The following is a 22,325-nucleotide window of genomic DNA, read 5'->3' as shown; positions in this document are numbered from 1 at the left end:
CACACGTCAGCACAGTACGCCCTCTATTTCATGACTTATATTTGTATATGTGATGTGGAGAATAGATTGGCTTATGTAAAAAAAAAAAAAAGAAAAGTAAAAGAAAAAAGAAGAAAAGAAAAAAAGAAAGAAAGAAAGAAAATTATATTAGGTTAATATAAAGCACGTAGCGTGTTAGAATTATTTCTCAAAATGGTACGTATATATATTTGTTATTAAAATTATACCAATTTTAAGATAACTATCGTCGTTTGATATAGTTCACGTGAATACACAATATTACATCTCCATTTACAGATGTCAACTGCCAATTTTAATTTTCTTACCTAATGAAAGACAGATTTTCACGTTAATCATGTATTAAATTGATTTTTACATTTTTTTAGGTACTTATCGCTGCTGCTATATGCACGAAGGCGGGTAAAAGTAAGTATATTTCTCATAAATCATAACGTTATTACACATTAATGCGTTCACGTGTGTGTTCATTCGTAATACACCCGGTTCTCTCAAATTATTCAATGTAGATAATAGATTTGATGTCTTTTAATCATTTACAGATTCATATTTATCGGTATTAATTATATTTGGATATTAATAGCTTAGGAATAATAAAGGACCATAGTATTATATTTTTTAATTAAAATAATTAAAAAGGAATTATTGTATTGAGACAAAGATAGATAAAGAACAAAGAGAATATATATATATATATATATGTATATATATATATATATATATATATATATATATATATGCATATGTGCATATACATGGCTTTATTTTTTTTTTAGCTATTATTTCCCGTCAATTTGTTGAAATGACAAAAGCACGAATTGAAGGGTTATTGGCTGCATTTCCAAAATTAATGAGTTCCGGTAAACAGCATACTTTTGTTGAAACAGAATCTGTGAGATATGTTTATCAACCATTAGAGAAAGTATACATGTTACTCATTACGACCAAGGCTAGCAATATCTTGGAAGATTTAGAAACTTTACGACTTTTTGCAAGAGTGGTTAGTATTGATATTATATATCGTTGTACGCTTTAAATTAAGAACTATGTCTTTTTAGATCCCTGAATATTGCACTTCAATGGATGAAATTGAAATAGCAGATAATGCATTCAATTTAATATTTGCATTTGATGAAATAGTTGCATTAGGATATAGAGAAAGTGTTAATCTTGCACAGATTAGAACTTTCGTTGACATGGATTCTCATGAGGAAAAGATTTATCGTGCTGTGAGAATGACACAGGAACGTGAAGCTAAAAATAAAATGCGTGAGAAAGCTAAAGAATTACAGAGGCAACGAATGGAAGCGAATAAGAGAAATATCAAGAGTTCAGGTTTTATTCTTGGTGGTGGTTTCAGTGGTGGCGGTTTCTCTCCAACTCCTACGATTGGAGATACTGCCAATTTTGTACCAGATTCAGTTAGACCATTGTATACTCCAGTACAGTGAGTTCAGTTAATTGCAATGTTTTTTTTTTAATTTTTATATAATTGTATATATATATATATAAAATATGTTTATAGAAAGCCAGCTAATACTGGTCCAAGTGCAATGAAACTTGGTGGAAAATCTCGTGACGTTGATTCATTTGTTGATCAATTGAAAGAAGAAGGTGAAAATGTTGTAAGTACTCCACTTGCAGCATTGGGAACAAAGCCTGTGCCAATAAGTCCTCAGATAATTAATACTGAACCGTATGTCCTTTATTATATTAAATCTTAATAAATGTTGATAAATATTTATTTATATCAATAAACTTTATAAAAATAGTATTCATTTGCGACAAGAAGAGAGACTTAATGTACGTGTCGGCCGTGATGGAGGTCTTCAACACTTTGAGTTACATGGTTTAGTAACATTACATATCTCTGATGAAAAATGGGGTCGTATTCGTGTTCAGCTTGAAAATAGCGATTCAAGAGGAATTCAATTACAAACTCATCCAAATGTCGATAAAGAATTATTTAGGACTCGTGGTCAAATTGGATTGAAAATACCTACTAAACCATTCCCATTGAACACAGATGTTGGCGTATTAAAGTGGCGTCTACAAGCTCAAGATGAAACGGCATTACCAATTTCAAGTATGGCTTTTTTTTTTTTTTTTTAATAAGCTCACAATTTTTCTTAAAGGATATATCAAATTTTTTATTTTTTTTTTTTGTCCGTGTGAAATTAATTTGAAAGTAAACGTTTAAAGATTTGTTTTAGTTCAAGTCATTTAAATAAATTCAATTATTTAATCCTTCAGTAAATTGTTGGCCTAGCGAAAATGGTGAAGGAGGCTGGGATGTAAACATTGAATATGAATTGGAACAAGATGATCTTGAATTAAATGATGTAAACATAAACATTCCACTACCAATTGGATGTACTCCTATAGTAAGCTCGTGCGATGGGCAATACACACATGAAACAAAGAAAAATATATTAGTATGGACACTACCATTAGTTGATGCCTCAACAAAGTCAGGTTCAATGGAATTTTCTGCCCCATCTTCTACATCTGCAGATTTCTTTCCACTTCACGTTTCATTTGCATCAAAGACGTCATATGCCAAAATTAAGGTATTGTATAGATTATTGAGAAATTTTTAATTTTACTCATCTAAAAGAAATATGAATAATTATTATTTTCTTCTTTCTCTTTAATCTTTTTTTTTTTTTTTTTTTCTTCTCTCTCTCTCCATGTTCAGATCACGGAAGTTTTACTAGTAGAAGATGAGAGTCCTGTAAAGCATTCTATAGAAACAGTTTTCTTTACTGACAATTATGAAGTGGTATAAATTGCAGAAAAAGTAGATATTAGTCTACATACGCTTTGAACACATGGAAATGAATACGGTACACTGGAAAATATAATTTTAATAATAAGTAAATAGCCTAATTAGTATTCATATGCCAATCAGATTTCTATTTCCATATGATCATTTATTTGATGATACATGGTGTCACTGCAAAAAATGTATTGCAGTATATTAATGTGCACATTACAATCATATTGTTATAATGTATGTTCAATATTAATTTATCAGATATAAAATTGCAAAAAAAGCCGTATTTTAATTACAAAAAAAAAATTAAAAAAAAAAAAAAAATAAAGAAAAGAAACGAAAGAAAATATAAACCTCCTCGGATGTATAAATTTTAATGAATTAATCGCGTATATAAGATATTTTATAAATGCTATATATGTTTGATTATTTATATCAAATTAAATATTAATAACAAAGCCTTTCATCTATTTTGAAGAAAAAAATAATTTCACTGTCTATATGCCTTTTGTGCATTGTTACATACATATGATGATATAGTGTACTAAAAAAAAAAAAAAAAAGAAAAAAAAAGGAAAAAAAGAACATAAAATTGTAAACAGAGAATTTTTTTTCTTTTAATAATTTATTAAATGTTATAGTTACACCAATTCCTTTAATCCTTATACTAAAATAATGTATAAAAGCATTTAGCAATGTGACTTCAATTTGAGTTACCGAAATTTATAAATATTTTTTTAATACATAGATATATATATTATGACAAATATATATATATATATTATGATTATATAAATCATATTCTTTTCTTATAACAAAATATTATACTTTCTTAAAGAAAAAAAGATGAAAATGTATTAATATTTGCATTAAAAAATTTTTATTTTTTAATAATTTTAATACATACTTATGGAACACAGTTAAGCCATTTATGCATATTGATATATGTGCTATGACTTTTTATATACACATTCTGAGATATAATTTCTCAATTATTTTTGAATGAATTTATTTGACTCTTTTATAAGCCGTTTCGAATTAATTATGAATTAACACATGTATATAAATAATAAAACTTTCATATTGTTATATCTATTAAGTATGTATTATAGTTGAAAAACATAATAATAAAAAAGTATATATTTTATTGTTCATTAATACATGCTTAAAATTAAGCAAATTTCATTAATATACAATAAAAATGATGGAATTAATGGGTATGTCAAGTGAAAGGAAACGAGGGTTGTTTAAATTTTTCGGAATTATTGGATCATGTTTATAGGGATATTCTAAAATAAAAACAGTGAAAATTATTATTTATCTGTCTTGATCATTATTTCACCAATATGTAGAAATTGTTAATATTAAGAGAATAATAGTTAGAATCCATATAATATATATATATATATATCTATATATTAGAATAAAATTATTTTCACTGGTATTAGTGTAATTATTATATCTTTAATCAATTTTTAACTTTTATTACAATTGCCATTGCATTTAAAATATGTAGCCACTTTTTGTCCAATTTGAGAAATATATTCAATATTATGTATTTCTTTATGTACATTTAATTATTTTTATTTTATTATTAGCAATAAAAAAATAATTATTTCTGGTATAAAAATGACATTTAAAGATAATATACAAAATAATATATAATATTTATTATAATAATGATAATATTTACACAACTTTTAAAAATATTTAAACAATATATAATTAACAAGTTATTGCAATATATCCGATGGTACATTTACTACTTGCTGCAACAGATAATTTTCGATAACTGCTTTAGCTGCAAAACAAAAAAAAAAAAAAAAAGGAAAAAGAACATATATTTATTCTTAATGACTTTTCAAATTAATCTTTAACTATAATTTTGTTAATTACATTGATATAATTTTTCCTAATCTTACCAGTTAATGAATTATTTATTATTGCAGCTTGATATGCACTTATATTGTGCACATTACGATGTGTAATATCTGCCCCTCTAGACAAAAGTTCAAAACAAACATGCGGATGATCACCATGAGCACCATAAATAAGAGGTGTGTTCCCTTCCTAAATTAAATATATTTAATTGTTATTACTCGTTTCTCTTTTATATTGTAAAATGTATTAAAATAATGAAAAATATATATAAATAAGATTTTATAGACCTCGTCACTTGCATTTGAATCGGCGCCATGATTCAAAAGTAATTTTACAAGATCATGATGTCCATAAGCAGCAGCTAAATGTAAAGGTGTCTCACCATTGTGACCACGATAATTTTTATTTGCGCCAGCCTTTAACAATTGTCTTGCGCTACCTAATTGTCCATATCCTGCAGCCCACATAAGACCTGTTAAACCTTTTTCATCTGGAAGATCTACAGATCCTGTAAAATAAAAGACTTGCGTCATAAAAACATAAATAATTGTTTAATATTGTATTAATTTTGTTCATGAACAAGTACAAAGAACCTGGTTGAATGCTTTCAGGAGTAAGTTCTCCTTGGCCAGCTAATGTATGAAATGTAATGTCTGTTCTTCCATAAAGTTGAGGTATTTTTGTTCGGGTATTACCTCTTTGCAAATTAGTTAACAAAGTTGGTGGCTGTAAGTGCGTTATTATAAAAATTAAAGTAAATAATATAGTAATGTATAATGAATCAGAAAAATCATACCTTATAAGGTTGAAAGGCACTGGTTCTGGTTGCATCTTGCCATGCTCCTGGTGCCCAATGCCATTTCCTTTCTATAGGTTCTGATCTACACCCTATATTTGCATTATCTGGTTTATAGATCAAAGGCCTTGGTCGTATACCAATTGCCGTTTCAGTGTTATCTCGTGGCGTTCCTTTAAATTGCAATAACATTTAAATTTATTCCCTCTCACTTTTTTGATAAAAACTTTACCTTCTTTTTTACTTGTTGAAGATTCACATTCTTCTTCCCCGGTTTCTTCCTCTTTTATAATTAATTCCTCATGAATTCGATTTTCCATGACCGTTTAAATATTTATATTAGACTACATGAAAATATATACAAAATATTTGGTTGTATTAAACCAAAGCATTTCACAAACATTTATTAAACAATTTGTTTCACTTAATTATTAATTATATTTCCATAATAAATGATAAAAGGTATACGCCATAAGTTGAAGCATTAATAAATAAAGAAATTAAAAATTAATATTATTTATCCATTATAACTGGAATAAAATGGTCAAAAAATGTATATCTGTTTACAAATAAAGACAAAGCGCATTCCAAATTAGTGTCGACATTAGCGCCAAATTTAAAATTCCATCGGATTTGTTATTCGAATTGATGTTGCAAATTCTTCAGATTCTCCATGCATTATCATTTCTTAAAATAATGTATAATTATATTGTTGAATATGCACACACACACACACGCATATATATATATGTATATATATATATATTATTATTATTCAATATTAAATCGGATTGCAAGAGCATAAGCAAAGGTCGTGAGATTCGATAGCACAGATATACATAAACAAACTGCGCGGTAAGAAAAAACTGCATCGATGGGATCATCACAGTTGCCAGGAGAATTCCCTCACGAGGGAATACATGACGTCAAATTACCCCCACTGTCATTCTACAGCTACGTCACTTGTGTCACGTGACATGAGTTATGTCTTATGATACGTCGACTAACCTAACCAAACCCTAACAATTACTACTGTTGTTACTACACTACTGTTACTATATTACTACACTACTACTACTACTACTACTACTACTACTACTACTACTGCTATTACTACTATACTATTACTATACTACTACACATACTATCCAATTTTTATCCCCTCGATTTGGTAATGCCAGTAACAAGATGGTCGCGTCATGATTTTTCCATAGCTCGTGCCTCGAGTTGCATTTAGGTTATGTCATTGATAACTTTCTTTTATATTGCATAGTTTATTGTTAATCATGTCCGACAAAGTGCAAGAAGAGAAAAAAGTAAAGAAGACGGAAGTATTAAAATGGTCAAAAGATGATATTTTGCGTTTTTTGGCAGTGTACAAAAAGTATGAGGAATTGTGGGATACTTCGAATGAAAATTTTATGCGCAAAAATGTACGCGAACACAATTTCACAAGGTTATATCGGGAACTTATTGGGATGGGTTTTAATATTCGTACGGAAGAACAAATGAAGAGAAAAATTAAGAATTTGAAGGATGCATTTAGAAATGAAGTGAACAAAGTGAAGAAGTCTAAAAAAAGTGGAGCAATAGCCGACAATGTATATACACCAAAATTAGCTTGGTTTCAGGAAGCTGACTCTTTTTTGAGTAATGTCATGTCTTGTCGAGAATCAATCGCCAATGTGGTAATTATTAATAAATTATTCCTTTTTATATTTCTCCAATTTATTTTAATACGCGAATAGTATTTCGTGGTTATAATTGTATATATATATATATATATATATATTTCTTAATAACTGTAAATTACGAGTAAGACAACAAATTTTATTTCGTTTTAAACGACATTTGAATAGATTATTATTCTTTTATGTTGTTACGAACCTTACAAAAAAAAAAGAAAAAAAGAAAATGATATGAAAGTCAATTAAGTTTAAACGGAAATAAAATAAATTTTAGGTTAGGATTAAGTTTCTTTTTCGTTCATAGGGTCAATCAGTGACAACAGAGAATTTAATAGAAGATGATGACAATGATTTTATCGAGAAGGATGATGACAAAAACAATCCCAACGAAGAAAATGATCAAACTTCTGAATTACAGAATGATACTTTGCATGCTGCTTCTGTAATATCACAAGAGAAAGTAATTATCAAGAGGAAGCATTCGCCTATGATGGCTACGGAAACTTTGAAAAATAATTTGACGAATAAAGTTAAAAAAAATTCTTCGAGTTTTCAAAATGCCGTTTCACAACTTCATGAAATTACTCAAATGACAACGGAAATCAATGACGAATATGAATGCTTTGCGAAATACATTACGTCTCAACTTAAACAGCTACCATTGAGAAGTTTTATTGTATTACAAGAAAAAATACAAAGTCTTATTACTCAGGAAAGATTGGCCAATATAGGACAATTGGCTCCGTATCCATCCTCATCTTTATCTTCATATATTTATTCTATTAATTCGAATGTCGATCGGCCAAATAAAAACATTGATAAAGATAATTATGAAGATGATTTAGAAAAATTTATGAAAATAAATAGGTTGGAGATTGCAAGATTTTTTTTTCTTTTTTTTTTTTTTCCAATGATATCATATATATATATATATATATATATATATATATATATATATTTTTTTTTTTTCTTCTTTTTTCATTGCTTTTTATATATCATTATACATATGCTATGTAATTCTTTGTAATTATTTATTTAAAAGTATTATCATTATTACAGATTAATGCCGGATAAAGAGTTCTGTGTTATTGGTAATCGATCAACTATACGATCTGGAACAGTACAATGTGAAAAAGATGAAGAAGATCCTTTTGACTTGGATAAGTTTTTAGAAGAAACAAAACATATTGATAATTCAACAAATCTAACGAAACAATTTAAGGATGAACGAGATCATCAACGTCGTGGCAATCGTAACAAACGAAAAAAATATTAATCGTAATTTTCATTGAATTATTGTTATACCATAGATTTACATAAAATTAATTAATTATCATTTATGATATCGAATAAGTTTTAAATTCATATTTGCTTGTTAAATTGTAAATGTAAATAATTTATAAATAAGATATATTTTATGTGATTTTTAAAGAAATATCGTAAATTTTTTTTTTTTTTTTTTTTCTTTAATACGTTACATATGTTTATGTAGAGTTGAAAGAACGTTTCTATGAGAACAAGTGGACGTGATTTGCGTATAACAAAAATATAAATAAAAAGTCCACGATAAGGATGATATTTAAATCAGTGCGACTATCAGTCCTTTTGATTTTTTCTTTTTTTTTTTTTTTTTCTACGAATAGAAGAAACGAGTAGAAATAAAAAGGAAGATATGAAGTCACATGACGTTAAATAAGAAAGACAAGACGAAGGAAAGATACTATATAAATGAAGAAGCATTGTTTATTCAGCCAATCAATTAATGGATGAGATGTAATTAAAAAATTTCTTCAAAGGTATTGTATTAATAATATTGTTACATTATATGTAGGGGGGTTTTTTTTTTTTCTTTTTCTTTTTTAATCACAATATTTCATATTTATTTCTTCATTTAAACCATTTAAGAGGAGCCTGATAAAAGAATTAAAAAATAAAAAAAACAAAGACAAAAAAAAAAGAAGAAGAAAAAAAAACAAAAAACAGAATATACATTATTTTATCGCACTTAAGTTTGTATGCATTGTTAAAATTCATCGTGTTAATAATTTTTTTTTTTTTTTTTTTTTCAGTCAGTTTCCTTGCGTTCGATATCGTGATAACAATATTGCCATACGAAGAAGAATGGAATCGTTTATTATCATACATTGGAGAGATCAAAGTTCAATGAAATTCGAATGTTATAATGTTGTCAAGAATTTTCAATTATACTTCGTATTTATCAATGCGTTTTAATATTAATATTCGATACTTTCAAACGTATGTGATTGATAAAGTTGAAATATAAAGATCATTTTGATAAAACAGCCATATCATAATGGATTTCTATAATCCACACGTAAAAGCCGCAATATAACAATTATTCGAGTATATAATTGTTATAATAACAATGTGGAATGTAACAATGATATTTTCATTTTTAATAACATGATAAAATTATCATCACTCTCGTATCCAATAGTGAATAACAATTAATTGGAAATGATATTTACAATTTTTAATTCACCTTTGAAAGAAAGTTTGATCTCACTTAAACAGAACAACTTGTAATATTAATATCGATGCTGTATCCCATATAATGTATAATATCAGAAATTTATTTTTATATTTTTCTTATGAAAAATAATTGTAAAAATATTATGAAAATAATAAAAAAAGAAAAAAAAAATGATAAATATTTCTAGTTAATTACTTAATTAATTAATTAATTAATTTATTTATTTTTTCTTTCTTAACATATAATATTTAATTTATAAATCGTTAAAAAGTTGTAAAATTTGTTTTACAACACCCAAAAAAGAAATAGAATTTCATTTCATGTGACTACAAAGTACAATTTATTTTCATAAAATAATAATAATACATAAGTTATCTATCAAGACTCGTGAATATAAATGTACAATCGTGCCTTCATCTTTTTTTTTTTTTTTTTTTTTTCTAAATAATTTCCATAAGATTAATGTCATCGATTATATTACTAATAATAATAATAATAATAATAATAATAATAATAATAAAAATAATAGTAATAATAATAATAATAATTATTATTATTCTTACTGTCACGCTCACAACTAATCGTTTATTTATTTACAGAGATTACATATTGGAATTAATATTTTACAAGTGTGCCTCCAATTTTTTTTTGTTCTCTTTTTCTCACACAAATGAGATTGTTTTTTTACTCTTACTCAGTTGTAATCTATATTGTCAATTACTTTTGGCTTCACACGTATCATTTTAGTTCATAATTGTTCTCTTTTTTTTTCTTTCTCTCTCTCTTTTATTTTTTATGATATATTATAATTCCATACTACAATCAATATACCTTATGATCAATAATATAAAGTGTAATTGTCAAACAATACATTATTGATAATAGAGGTACTCGTTTAAAAAAAAAAAAGGAAAAAAAAAATATTAATGTGCTATAAAATTAATAATATGAAATTATATTCATAATAAAATTAAATCAATTACAATTAGATTTTAACTATAAGTATTTTTAATATGACAAGTAATAGATAAGGTAATATTACTAAAGAGAATATTTATCTTTCTATTGATTATTCACTTTTTAATTAGTCACAGTGAAATCTTTTAAATATACAAATTCTTCATATCTGTCAGTCTTTTTTAATCAATAGCAAACGTATTTTTAAATCTAGGATTATGACTTTTCATTTTTCATACTGACAATAAGAAATAAATTCAAATCAATATATAATTATAAAACAAAATATGCAATGAGAAATTTGGAAAATTAGTTTCAATGAATTTTTTAATCATTGTATTTATTATAATTTGTAAATTTATATGTGTGTATATATATACATACGTATATATATGTATATATAACTAGATCGGTTTTGAAAAGTATATTATTTGTTTTTAATAAGAAATCATTTTATATGAAAATATATTTGAGAAACTATCTTTATTATATTTAAATTAACATTCGTAATTTGGAATAATATTATTTGTATTAAAAATGCTCGAGTGCTGACAGAGTCAATGATTAATTAATTTTTATTTCTCTAAGAATCATTATTATGTAAATATCGAGCATCGATCAATCATATCTTTGTTTTTTCAAATTTTCATGAAAGTTTGACATTTTGAAAAAAATGAGCCAGCAGAGAATGAGTGGGTTGATGAGGGGGTGTGGTTGGGGGAAGGGTTATCAGTCCTTCGATTTTAATTTTATTGCTATCAATAAATAATAATACTACATATAATTTGTATCGTATTAATTTACAATCTAAATATGGTTTTAATCGATTATTCCTTTGACGAATCTATTAAACTTTCTTTTAACAACGTGACGTAGATTATTAATAAACGATGAATAATTGATAATACGCAGATGATAAATATTTTATAATTTTCGAATGATGTAGTTAAATCATTTCATTCGTTTCGTCATTATATTTACGATTATTAATTTTACGAGTTAGTTTGCTATACTCGTTATGGAGGAAATGAAAAAAAAAAAAAAAAAAAAAAAAAGAAAGAAAATTTTTCTATACCTATATAACGCAACGTTTCTTATAAATTCGTCGAACAATTAATTCATTTTCTTAGATAATATTAATTACACGTTTAATACGTTGCTACGAAGGGAAAGGGGTGGAGGGTAAGGAATCGCGTCAAATTGTTCGCTGTTATAATTTCTTTTTTCTTTTTTTTTCTTTTCTCCTTTTCTCTTTTCTCATCTCACACAATTTTTTATCTTAGACAAATAATTTATATATATATATATATATATATATATATATATATATATATATATATATTGCTGTTATTATATCAAATCGTTGAACTGATCAAATTTTCTTTCATCAAAGATATGTAATCAGAAATAACTTTGTCAATGCTATATAACAAATTTTTTTTCCACACATACACATATATATTATTATACATAATATCTAAGTATTTTGAATTTCATCTCAATTTGTTTGTTCAATTAAACCTGATTAACTATCTATATTAGTACGTAATTATTATAATTTTTTTTCTTTTTTTTTCTTTCTTTTTTTTTTTTTTTTTTTATATGAATGACATGATCAACTCTTCTTTAGGGTGAAACAACAAATGTATCAATATTTTTCTTAGGAGAAAGCTCATGTAATCTTTCTTTTTTTTTTCTTTGTCATCATCATCATCATCATCATCATTATTATCATCATCATCATCATCATCATCATTATTATCATCATCATCATCATCATCATCATCATCATCATTATCATCGTCGTTGTTGTCGTCAACATCATATTTTTTTTTGCTCTTTATCATTCGATAAAACTTTTGCATTTGTAAAGATTTACAGTTTGACTTTCCTAATCAGTCTTCTTCGCTCGTATAAGATTATCACAGAATTTTGTGTAGTGATTCACATTTTGGGGAAATAGATCAAAGCAATTTAATAAAGAGTATATATAAACAAATTGACGCGATCCCATTGTAATGACAAAATTGTTATTTATAATCGATTATCAATTAACGAGATTATTGTATTTACTATTTATAATCGTCAAAGTTTAACAAATCCATTTCTTTTTTTCTTTTCTTTTCTTTTCTTTTCTTTTCCTTTTTCTTCTCTTTTCTTTTAGATTATTCAGCGATAGTTACTATCATACTTAACAGTATACGATGAATTTTTTGCCATAAAGGGTAGGGGGGTGGGACTAGAGTCATTGATAATCCGTAACACTCTTTTTTTTCTTTTTTTTTTTTTTTTTGTTAGATTAATCATTACTTACGGATACTTCTAAATCGTTTTCTTTCTTTACGAATTATCGCTTTTACAAATCGTAAAAGTATTTGTTGAGTTTAAGACGAACGAATACGCAACATTATTTTTCAACTGTATTCCTCTATTAATTATCCATTGGATAATATTGCCGATAGAATGAATCATTCAAAATATCAATAATAAATTTCTATATTTATTATCAAGTATAAATAGATAGGAAAATTTTTCATTTTTATTTTTCACATTTCAAATGAGATTAATCGAATGTTTCGTCGCATTTGTTAAAAAAAAAAAAAAAAAAAAAAAAAAATAAATAAATAAATAAATAAAAAAAATAAATCATAATTATGATATATCGAATAATCCTTCTATCAAATTATTGTTTCCTGTATAAATCCATTTACATCTCAATTTATAAATGTTTTACATTTTATTTATATCATTATGTTTCTATTACACATAACTGCGCAATACGTGTATATATATATACGTATGTATGCATTTATGTATTTATGTATTTATTTATTTATTTATTTATGTATGTATGTATGTATGTATGTATGTATGTACACAATAATTGTTAAATTAATTGTTAAATTAATATTAATAATTCTGACAAACAGGTTGAATTTGATCGAAGCATCTGAGACATCGTAGAATTAGAATTTGAAGCAAAAATATATATGACATTGAATATTTTTTTTAAACATTATCTTTTTTTTTTTTTTTTTTTCCCAAAAGCTCATCGAGTTTATTACTTTCGTTAAAACGTTCTTCTACTTTTTTTCTTTTTTTTCATTTTCATCACTCTCTTTTTCTTTCTCTCTCTCTCTCTCTCTCTCTCTCTCTCTCTCTCTCTCTCTCTCTCGACATCGCATTTCTGTTTCCAATTTTGACTTTAATTTTTAACTTGTGGATCGAGAATACACGTTTCCTAAATTAAACAAGACCCTTTAAAGATGGCGAAGTATTTATTTATTTATTTATTTAATTATTTATTTTTCTCTCTCTTTTTCTGTTTCTTTCTCTCTCTCTCTGTTTTGCAACACGTTAGTCTATTTCTCGTCCGTTTATTTACGATGAATTATCGGCAGTATATAAGGCATACGAATAATATTTCCCTGCTATTGCTCTTTATTTAAACATTTCATTAATAACAGAATTCGTTACATACGCTTGTTCAATTAGGATTTATTTTTTATTCAAATCTTTCGAAAGTTCTTTCAATCCTCGTAAGATCCATTTTATATTCCTCATTGTGAATAAATAACGTATAATGATCTCGTTAAAATTATATTGCGAAAGATTGGATCCTTTTAATTCCTTTTTTTTTTTTTTTTTTTTTAATTTCAAGCTGTGCATATTATATAAATGTATTTCATTTTTTATTTTATATTTTATGTGTATATATATATATATATATTTTTTTTTTCTTTCCTCTTCTCTTCTTTACATTCACTTCGATTATTACGCATGACTTTAATAAACAAATATTGACAACGATTTGTTGTGTAATATGAAAGATAAGATAAAAATATATATATATATATATAAAAAATAAAAAAAAAAAAAAAAACAAAATACAAATGTAATATATCATTTATAACGTAATTACTACGAGCACGAGTTGTTTTCTTTTAATTACATATGTGACCAGAACAATGGATCTTTTCTTTTTATATGTTTTTACATATATTCGCTTAATCCTTCTATGTAAGTTTTGTTTATTATTATTATTATTATTATTATTATTATTATTATTATTATCATTATTGTTGTTATTATTATTACTATTACTATTACTATTATTATTATTATTATTATTATTATTATTATTATTATTATTATTATTATTATTATTATTATATTACTATTATTACTGAATTTATATATTAGTAGACTATATTCTGTGGAACCATTTAATTGAATACTATTTATTCTTAATTAATGAATTATTTTGATATATATATATATATATATATATATATATATATATATATATATATATATATATTTATTTATTTCTTTTTTGAGACGAGAAACGGACTAGCTTGAAATTCTTGTTGTTTATTGAATTTGAAATGATAGAAAAATGATTAAAGGGGGTTTTAACGACACGACGCAGATTAGATTAAATGATTAAACAAATTAAATGTACAATAAAATTAATTGAAAGAACATGGAACATGTTTATTTTTGCAAAGAAAGAAAGAAAGAAAGAAAGAAAGAAAGAAAGATAGATAGATAGAAAGAGAGAACGAAAGAAAGGTAGGGGGTGGGAGGGGGGTGGAACAAAAAAAAAAGTAAAAGAAACAACGACGACGAAAGAAAAATGAAAAAAGAAAGATGGAAAGAAAAGAAAAATTCAAATTCATTGTCACACCGAAGAAAATTAATTTATCATCGGAATGAATATACACGATTGATATTACAATATATATTTGAATATTGAAATAAAAAATTGATGAAAGGCACTCAATTAGCTAGTCTCATTAGATGTGTTTGTGTTTGCGTGTATATATGTATGTGTGTTTTTTTTTCCTTTTTTTTTTTTTTCCTTTTGTTTTTTTCTTTTTTTTTTTTTCCTCGTACATTCTCATAGGATAATACGTTTAAAATATTTGTGTAAAATGCAATAGTTAAAAAGATATTGCTTTGTTTTGTGTGTTGACAGTAGAGTGTCGCATTCAGAAATATTTCTCTCTCTCTCTCTCTCTCTCTTTTTTTTTTTTTTTTAAACGTTTACTACAAGTTCATCTTTTTTCTCCTCTTCTCTCTCTCTCTCTCTCTCTCTCTCTCTCTCTCTCTTTCTCTTTCCCTTTTTCTTTCTAACATTTAATAAATAGAGTTGATTATTAGAAATTTGTCTACAAGTAATATAATTACCAGACATGGGTGTATATGTTGTACGCAGTATGTAAAAATGTGTGTCACATTTCAAACATAAATAATATCTACATATCTCTTCGACCCTGATTTTCAAATGAATTGAGTGTATTATCTTACGATAATGAAAATCATATATATATATATATATGTATGTATGTATATGTATACATTATACTTTCATAATCTTGATCAATGAGTGTGTCACACCAAAAAATGCATTATCGTTAGAAAATCGTTAAAACATCAACATGCACCTAAAACACTGATTACTTATCAATTCGTCGCTTTAAGCTTTTATTACATAGATGAATTATTACATGTGTAACTGTTTCACGTTATCACTATTATTATTATTATTATTATTATTATTATTATTATTATTATTATTATTACTATTATTATTATTATTATTTATTATTATTTATTATTATTATTATTATTATCATTGTTGTTGTTGTTGTTGTTATTGTTATTATATTATTATTAATTTATTGTTATTATATAATAATAATAACAATTAATGAATATATCGTTAATCTAATTATTTATTTATTTATTTATTTATTTATTTATTTATTTATTTATTTATTTATTATAATAATAGTAATAATTATTATTATTATTATTTACAATTGCATGAGTAATAATAGCAATAATACTTGCGTTATCGTTATATCAATAGATTCCTTTTACAAATCGAATTTATTTCATTTCTTTATCAAACAAATCCTTTTTTTCAAATTAATTATGATGAATATATACGTGCCACAATAATGTAATAATTATCTACAATACAAATACAAATGGATCGTTCATGTATACACTCGCTCATTTACTTATACGCACACACACACACACACACACACATACAAACAAACAAACAAATCATCCTTTCCTTATGTTATAAATATAGTATATGAAAAGGGAGAGGCTCCTCCTGCGCGTTAGACATTAGGGCAAATAAATACTATACACATATTTTCGATAGAGGAAAATCTGTTTTTAAAAATTTTCTTTCTTTTTTTTTTTGTCAGAGAACGTCCAAGCGATCACGACGATTGGGGATCCTGCCCAATCCAATAAATTTATATACCGACATGTTTTTCTCATAAGTTATTTTAAGGGGTATATTCCTACTGTCTGTCAATTCTTTTTTCTTTTTTAGTGCGCTTCGCGATATACAACAACAGTGTCGTAGCTTTAAATAAAATTCTTTTTAATTACGATCCTTCGTATGTTTTTCTTTTTTTCTTTTTTTTTTTTGTTTCAATTTTTTTTTTCTTCTTTGTCTTCCTAACATTTTCCCAAATGCAAAGGGTTTACGAATACGAAAGTTCCCGGGCAGATTTCCAAAAAAAGTGTCTAAGTGATTTTTTTTTTTTTTTGTAAATATCAGTGTTACTCTTTTTAGAGACTGTTATATATGTATAATATATACGGGCTCGAATCGTGTAAGATACGCTCGATAGTTTTATAATCTCGGACAAAGGAAAAAAGAAAAAGAAGAAAAAAAGAAGAAGAAGAAGAAGAAGAAGAAGAAGAAGAAAAGAGATTAATCTGAAAGATCTCATTAGTAGGAATAATCGATCTAAATAAAATCATCTACAAAACTTTTGGTCCATACAGGAACTTTCGGCATCTTAAATCCTCACAAATCGATTTTAACTTTTTAAGACATTGTTACTACGGAGTTAGAGAAATTCAATTAATACAAAATACATAATTATAAGGTATAACGATACAATAATATAAAATGTACTCGCATGATTATACAATTGTAAAGTGTTCCAATTTTTTTTTCCAATTATAATATTATATTACATAGAAAATATGATCATTTTTAAAAAAACCGATTAGAATTAACTTAAATTAATTAAAATTTGTAATAAATGGAATAACGATGATGAGAGACAATGATTATTGTTGTAACGGGCATATGACATAAAGATAATGATTTTTTTGTATCTTCGATTCGAAACTATATGTTCACGCTGATTTTTTTCTCAATTTTTTCTTTCTTTCTTTTTTTTGTTTTGTTTTTCTTTCTTTCTTTCTTTTTTTTTTTGTTTTCTTCTTCGTTCGATCATAATATTTTTTAATAATCGTAATTTTTAATAATCCCAGATGACAATCAGGTATTTTCACAAAGCGTACTAAAATAAAACCTAATATGGTTTCTTTTTTTTTGTTGTTATTGTTGTTATTGTTGTTGTTGTTATTATTATTTTCCATTTTGTAATCTTACTATATGTATACTATTGGAAGGATACATTATACTTCCGTAGTACGGCTATAAGGTGTTGAATCATCCGATTGGGATAGCTTTCGTTCGCGTTTAGCAAAGAGCCCGCCTAAAAAAGATGGCTGTTGAGTGAGACCTTTGCTACCACCAGGAATCGTGGCACCTGGATGAACAGGATGTACTTGTTGTCCAGGATGTTTGATACCTTGGCTCATAGAGCTCGCAGAAGTAGATTGAAATGAAATTGACATACCGCTATCTAGTGAGCCAACGCTCCCACGGCGTTGCGGTTTCTCACCAGCGACTGCAAACAAAAAAGAAAAAGAAAAAGAAAAGAAAAATATATATACATATGATAAATAATTTATGCGTTATTAATCAATTAAAAAAAGAAAAAAAAAATAAGAGAACTGTACAAACACAAACACACACACACACACACAGAAATCATTAATTATATTCTTTTATTTTTGTTTTAAATTCTTACATTGTTCGTGTATATCTAGTAACGAGTTACTCAGAGCGGAACGTTTCAATTGTGTATCCATGTCGACTGTTTCTGATCTTTCTGAACATGGTCCCGGACAAGGACAAACTTCAACGTCGGCCACACCAGAATCTCTATTTTCTGCACCCCCTCTAGCACCTCTACTACTCTTTTGTCGTTCCAATTCCGTTTCGATCCTTAATGTTTCCATTTCGTCCATTTCACTTATCGACTCACGAAGATCTTCAACAAATTTACATCTATCGTGTTCGTTCCTTGCGTTGAATGTGACTAGGACCTTGCCGTCAACCCGTTGAGACAATCTTATCCCATATGGATAATCTAGGAAATGTTATACGATCGATTAAAAAATAATATATGTGGATTGATTGATTGATTGATTGATCGATTGATTGATTGATTGATTAATTTATTTATTTATTTTTTTTTTTTTTCCTTAAACATTATCACCAACGAGTAAGCGATCTTTGATAAATATAACGATATTAATACTCACGAGGAACCTCGAATAATGTCACGACCATTCCGCAAAGTGGAAAACTTTGTCTGAACGTATAAGTTACGCTGTTTTTTTTCTTGCTCAAAATTTTCGTAACAACGAGTAAATCGTTAAAAAGAAAGACCTCCCTTTGATGGACCCCTGGCCTTTCCTTTTTGTGTATATCCGGTATCTCGTATAATCTACAGTAACAGACCAATCTTCTATGCGGCAATGCCATATTTGGTTTTTTCCCAACTATCGTAGCTTGAACCTTCATAACTTGGGACACATGATCGGAGCCAGGTTTAAATTCGTTGTCCTTGACTCTTTCATAAATACCAACGAGTATATCCTTATCGATGTCACCGCAATCATCAATACCCCTGAGATTCTTAACGAAATCATCGAGTCTCATTCTACGTTCTGGTTTTAAATTTGGCGTATGTAAATCTGTATTTAGCATGATTATAGCAAATGCCAATACGAATACTGTGTCGGCCGAACGTAATCTCGAGACAACGTCGGGATTACATTGGCAATAACGTTGACTGAATACTTCCATCAAACGTTCGATCTTTTGTGCCTCCCCTGGCATTCTGAAGTACGCTTGAAATTTTCGCAGTGCAACGTCGACCTGCATCCCCGATAAATCTAATTCATGCGAGAAGCATCTAAAAAAAGAAGAAAAAAAAAAAAAAGAAAAAATGAAAAAGAATGAGAGAGAGAGAGAGAGAGACAGAGAGAGATCGTCGAAAACGATATGCATTTCCTTTTTTCTTAATTGATGTAATAATTAAAATAAAAACTTACTCGAGTACCGCCATGTTAAACGTATTTTGTAAATTTCCAAGATATTCCCCGATCATTTGTTTAGATAATCCCTTTCTACTAATTAAAAACCTCGCAACTCCTTGCGGACTGTTCTCAAGGAATCCACGTCTTATTAAATAACTTATTCCTCTTTCTGGCTTTTTATTGAATAAATTTAATCCAACCCTATATTGACGTTTCCTCACTGTCTCGGATACTTTATAACTTGTTTGGGGCATTGAATCGGCATGATCCATTAATGGTAATTGATAACTGGAACTAGCATGGGAATGTCCAAGATCCTTCACGCTATTTATTATCGTTCCAGTGTCCGTATTATGTGTTGCACAATCTTGATGCTCCGGTGAACTTGACTAATTTTTCAAAAGAAAAGAATAAAAAAAAGAAAAAAAAAAAAAAAAAGAAAAGAAAAGAAAAATCTCGTTAAACGAATGAAATTCATTGGAAAATATGAATAAAATTGGAAAAAAAAAATATATATATATATATACATGTGCACATATGTGTGTATATATGCATTTGGATATATGTGCAAATGAACAAAGCGAAAATGATCTTACGATTCCTTTGTGTTTCCATACTGGTGACCCTCTCTGAGCGTCACCCTCGGAACTCTCACAGTTGGTGGAGTCGCTACCGGAACTTTGGACGGAGCTCAGGCTACCGTTTTCTACGCTTTTGCTCAGACCATTGTGACGCGGTTCCATTGATCTCGACGTGATGGAAGACGTTCTTTTTGGAACTTCCGGTGGTACTTTCTTACCGGAACCACCCCTGGATCTACCGGTAGAGCTAAGTTGGCTCGTGTTGTTCCAGTTCTGCGATATCGGGGTCTGAAGATTGTGTGGGCCAGACGGAGAAGTGCATGGCGTTCGAAGTAAATCTCTAGGGGGTGTATCTTGTCTAAGACCACACAAGGTATCCTAAAAACGATTAAACAACAACAAGACTATAGACTCGAACTACAAAGATAAATTAATCGAATTGATTCGACATAAGGGATATATACATACATATATATATATATATATATATATATATATATATATTACAAGGATATATATGTATATATATAAAATAGTTTGGAATGTATATAAGATAAATACGATATCTCAACACAAAAGGATCGATTTACGAATGAAAGAAGGGATTTCATATAAGATTATTTTTACGCGCCTATTATATTTTATATTCTATATACCGATAGTTTAACGGAATTTCAAGGCGATAGAGAGAAGTAGACGGGTATCAATGTTATTCGTAAGTAAACCGATAGCCCGGCAAGGTCCGCCGAGGGTGACGTTTCTACCTACCGTTATTAGCAGCACTACTTCTATTACTACTATTACTACTATCGCTAGAAGTACCACAACCACTATTACTACTCCTACAATTACTATTATTACTACTACTACTACTACTACTACTACTACTACTACTACTACTACTACTATTTACTACTACTATCGATTGTTAAGTTACCTGTGGATTGTAGTAATGGATGCTGGAGCCACTCTCTTGAGAACTCGATTCCCAGCAAGGGCTAGGAGGTAAAGGCTGATGTCTGTTGCACGGGCTAGGTGCCAAAGATGGTGTATGCCTACCACTTTGATGCAAGCTATGATTAACGTGTTGATGTCCTCCACCACCACCACCACCTATTTGAATCTCACACCTGCCACTTTGACTTCTTGGTATTGGCGATTGAGAATTATCGACGTGTCTCCTCTCCCTAAGCGACATACTCCTTATAGGCATTGGTCTATTAGCCGTTTGACTCTGTTGTATATATATTTGACTGTGATAGGCCATCCTTTCGTGATCATTGGCGTTAACTGGACGATCAACAGGATCTTGTAATTTTCTGCTCAATCTTTTCTCCGCCTTAGCCATTGCCGTTATCGCAGCGAATTTTTTCAACAGCGTATACCTCCTAAACGCACGTTGTATCGTCAATGCGGCATTCCTTGCCTTAACACCGCCATATTTTCGTTCGAGCATCTCGATTTGCTTATCAAGAAGGTCCTGAGATAGTTCGTACCTGTCGAACGATATACAAAGTCGAGTACTTAGAAGAAGAAGAAAAAGGAGAAGAAGATGATGAAGAAGAAGAAGAAGAAGAAGAAGAACCTTTTTTACTTTTCTTTCTTTTCGACCTTAAAAGTATCTCCCAATCCTTGTCCTAACTCCTCCCACTCTTAACCCATCCTATCTCATCTCAACTTACCAGCCGACATCTTCACTGCTAATTGGGTCGACCTTTTAACAAGCGTCTCACGGACGCTTTTCTCTCTTTCTCTCTTTCTATCTATCTTTTTCTCTTCACCCGCATAACTTGAATCGTTCTTTCATAAAAACGTGATCAAACCTTGGCGAGTAAGCAAGTACAACCGTAAAAGTAAGTCAAGACCGTAATCGATCGGATCGACTCGTTCGACTTGTGTATCTTGTAAGAAG

At 27.8% G+C, this 22,325-nt stretch overlaps 4 protein-coding genes across 9 annotated transcripts in view; 2 read left to right on the top strand and 2 right to left on the bottom strand.

The window, feature by feature from the left end:
• The first annotated feature begins 7 nt into the window (after nucleotides 1–7).
• LOC124427614 (coatomer subunit delta) lies at nucleotides 8–4,880 on the top strand. Of its 2 annotated transcripts, XR_006942994.1 has the most exons (9): nucleotides 8–195; nucleotides 387–426; nucleotides 795–1,018; nucleotides 1,077–1,465; nucleotides 1,544–1,714; nucleotides 1,791–2,104; nucleotides 2,272–2,588; nucleotides 2,717–2,864; nucleotides 4,744–4,880. XR_006942994.1 is itself a non-coding variant. In XM_046970749.1 (8 exons), exons 1-8 carry the CDS (start codon nucleotides 193–195, stop codon nucleotides 2,804–2,806), a joined length of 1,548 nt encoding a protein of 515 aa, XP_046826705.1. In that variant the 5' UTR covers nucleotides 8–192; the 3' UTR covers nucleotides 2,807–3,143. The 2 variants fall into 2 exon arrangements, 1 of the variants encoding a protein (XP_046826705.1); XM_046970749.1 differs by lacking the exon at nucleotides 4,744–4,880 and having other exon boundaries at nucleotides 2,717–3,143.
• LOC124427616 (DNA-binding protein RFXANK-like) lies at nucleotides 4,443–6,368 on the bottom strand. Of its 3 annotated transcripts, none has more exons than XM_046970753.1 (7): nucleotides 6,039–6,365; nucleotides 5,704–5,815; nucleotides 5,472–5,644; nucleotides 5,269–5,401; nucleotides 4,963–5,183; nucleotides 4,717–4,864; nucleotides 4,443–4,595 (listed from the first exon to the last, which is right to left on the bottom strand). In XM_046970753.1, the coding sequence occupies exons 2-7, from the start codon at nucleotides 5,789–5,791 to the stop codon at nucleotides 4,528–4,530; spliced, it is 831 nt and encodes a 276-aa protein (XP_046826709.1). In that variant the 5' UTR covers nucleotides 5,792–5,815; nucleotides 6,039–6,365; the 3' UTR covers nucleotides 4,443–4,527. The 3 variants fall into 3 exon arrangements, with proteins under 3 accessions (XP_046826709.1, XP_046826710.1, XP_046826708.1); XM_046970754.1 differs by having other exon boundaries at nucleotides 6,311–6,329; XM_046970752.1 differs by having other exon boundaries at nucleotides 5,704–6,368.
• A 254-nt stretch (nucleotides 6,369–6,622) lies between these two features.
• LOC124427615 lies at nucleotides 6,623–8,437 on the top strand. The gene is made up of 3 exons (XM_046970750.1): nucleotides 6,623–7,159; nucleotides 7,464–8,026; nucleotides 8,219–8,437. Exons 1-3 carry the CDS (start codon nucleotides 6,758–6,760, stop codon nucleotides 8,433–8,435), a joined length of 1,182 nt encoding a protein of 393 aa, XP_046826706.1. The 5' UTR covers nucleotides 6,623–6,757; the 3' UTR covers nucleotides 8,436–8,437.
• Nucleotides 8,438–16,489: 8,052 nt separating this feature from the next.
• LOC124427613 (IQ motif and SEC7 domain-containing protein 1) overlaps nucleotides 16,490–22,325 on the bottom strand; it is a 117,465-nt gene continuing 111,629 nt past the window's right edge. For all 3 annotated transcript variants that reach the window (XM_046970746.1, XM_046970748.1, XM_046970747.1), the window contains 6 exons: nucleotides 21,351–21,909; nucleotides 20,429–20,791; nucleotides 19,848–20,221; nucleotides 19,053–19,708; nucleotides 18,536–18,877; nucleotides 16,490–18,352 (listed from right to left, as the gene is read on the bottom strand). In XM_046970746.1, coding sequence (XP_046826702.1) covers nucleotides 18,078–18,352; nucleotides 18,536–18,877; nucleotides 19,053–19,708; nucleotides 19,848–20,221; nucleotides 20,429–20,791; nucleotides 21,351–21,909 — 2,569 coding nt within the window. In that variant the 3' untranslated portion in view covers nucleotides 16,490–18,077. The remainder of the gene's footprint in view (nucleotides 18,353–18,535; nucleotides 18,878–19,052; nucleotides 19,709–19,847; nucleotides 20,222–20,428; nucleotides 20,792–21,350; nucleotides 21,910–22,325) is intronic.

This window comes from Vespa crabro, chromosome 10 (assembly GCF_910589235.1).
Source record: "Vespa crabro chromosome 10, iyVesCrab1.2, whole genome shotgun sequence".
NCBI classification, from domain to species: Eukaryota; Metazoa; Arthropoda; class Insecta; order Hymenoptera; family Vespidae; genus Vespa; species Vespa crabro.
Note: the sequence above shows the minus strand (reverse complement) of the source record. Positions and strands in the feature narration are given on the sequence as shown.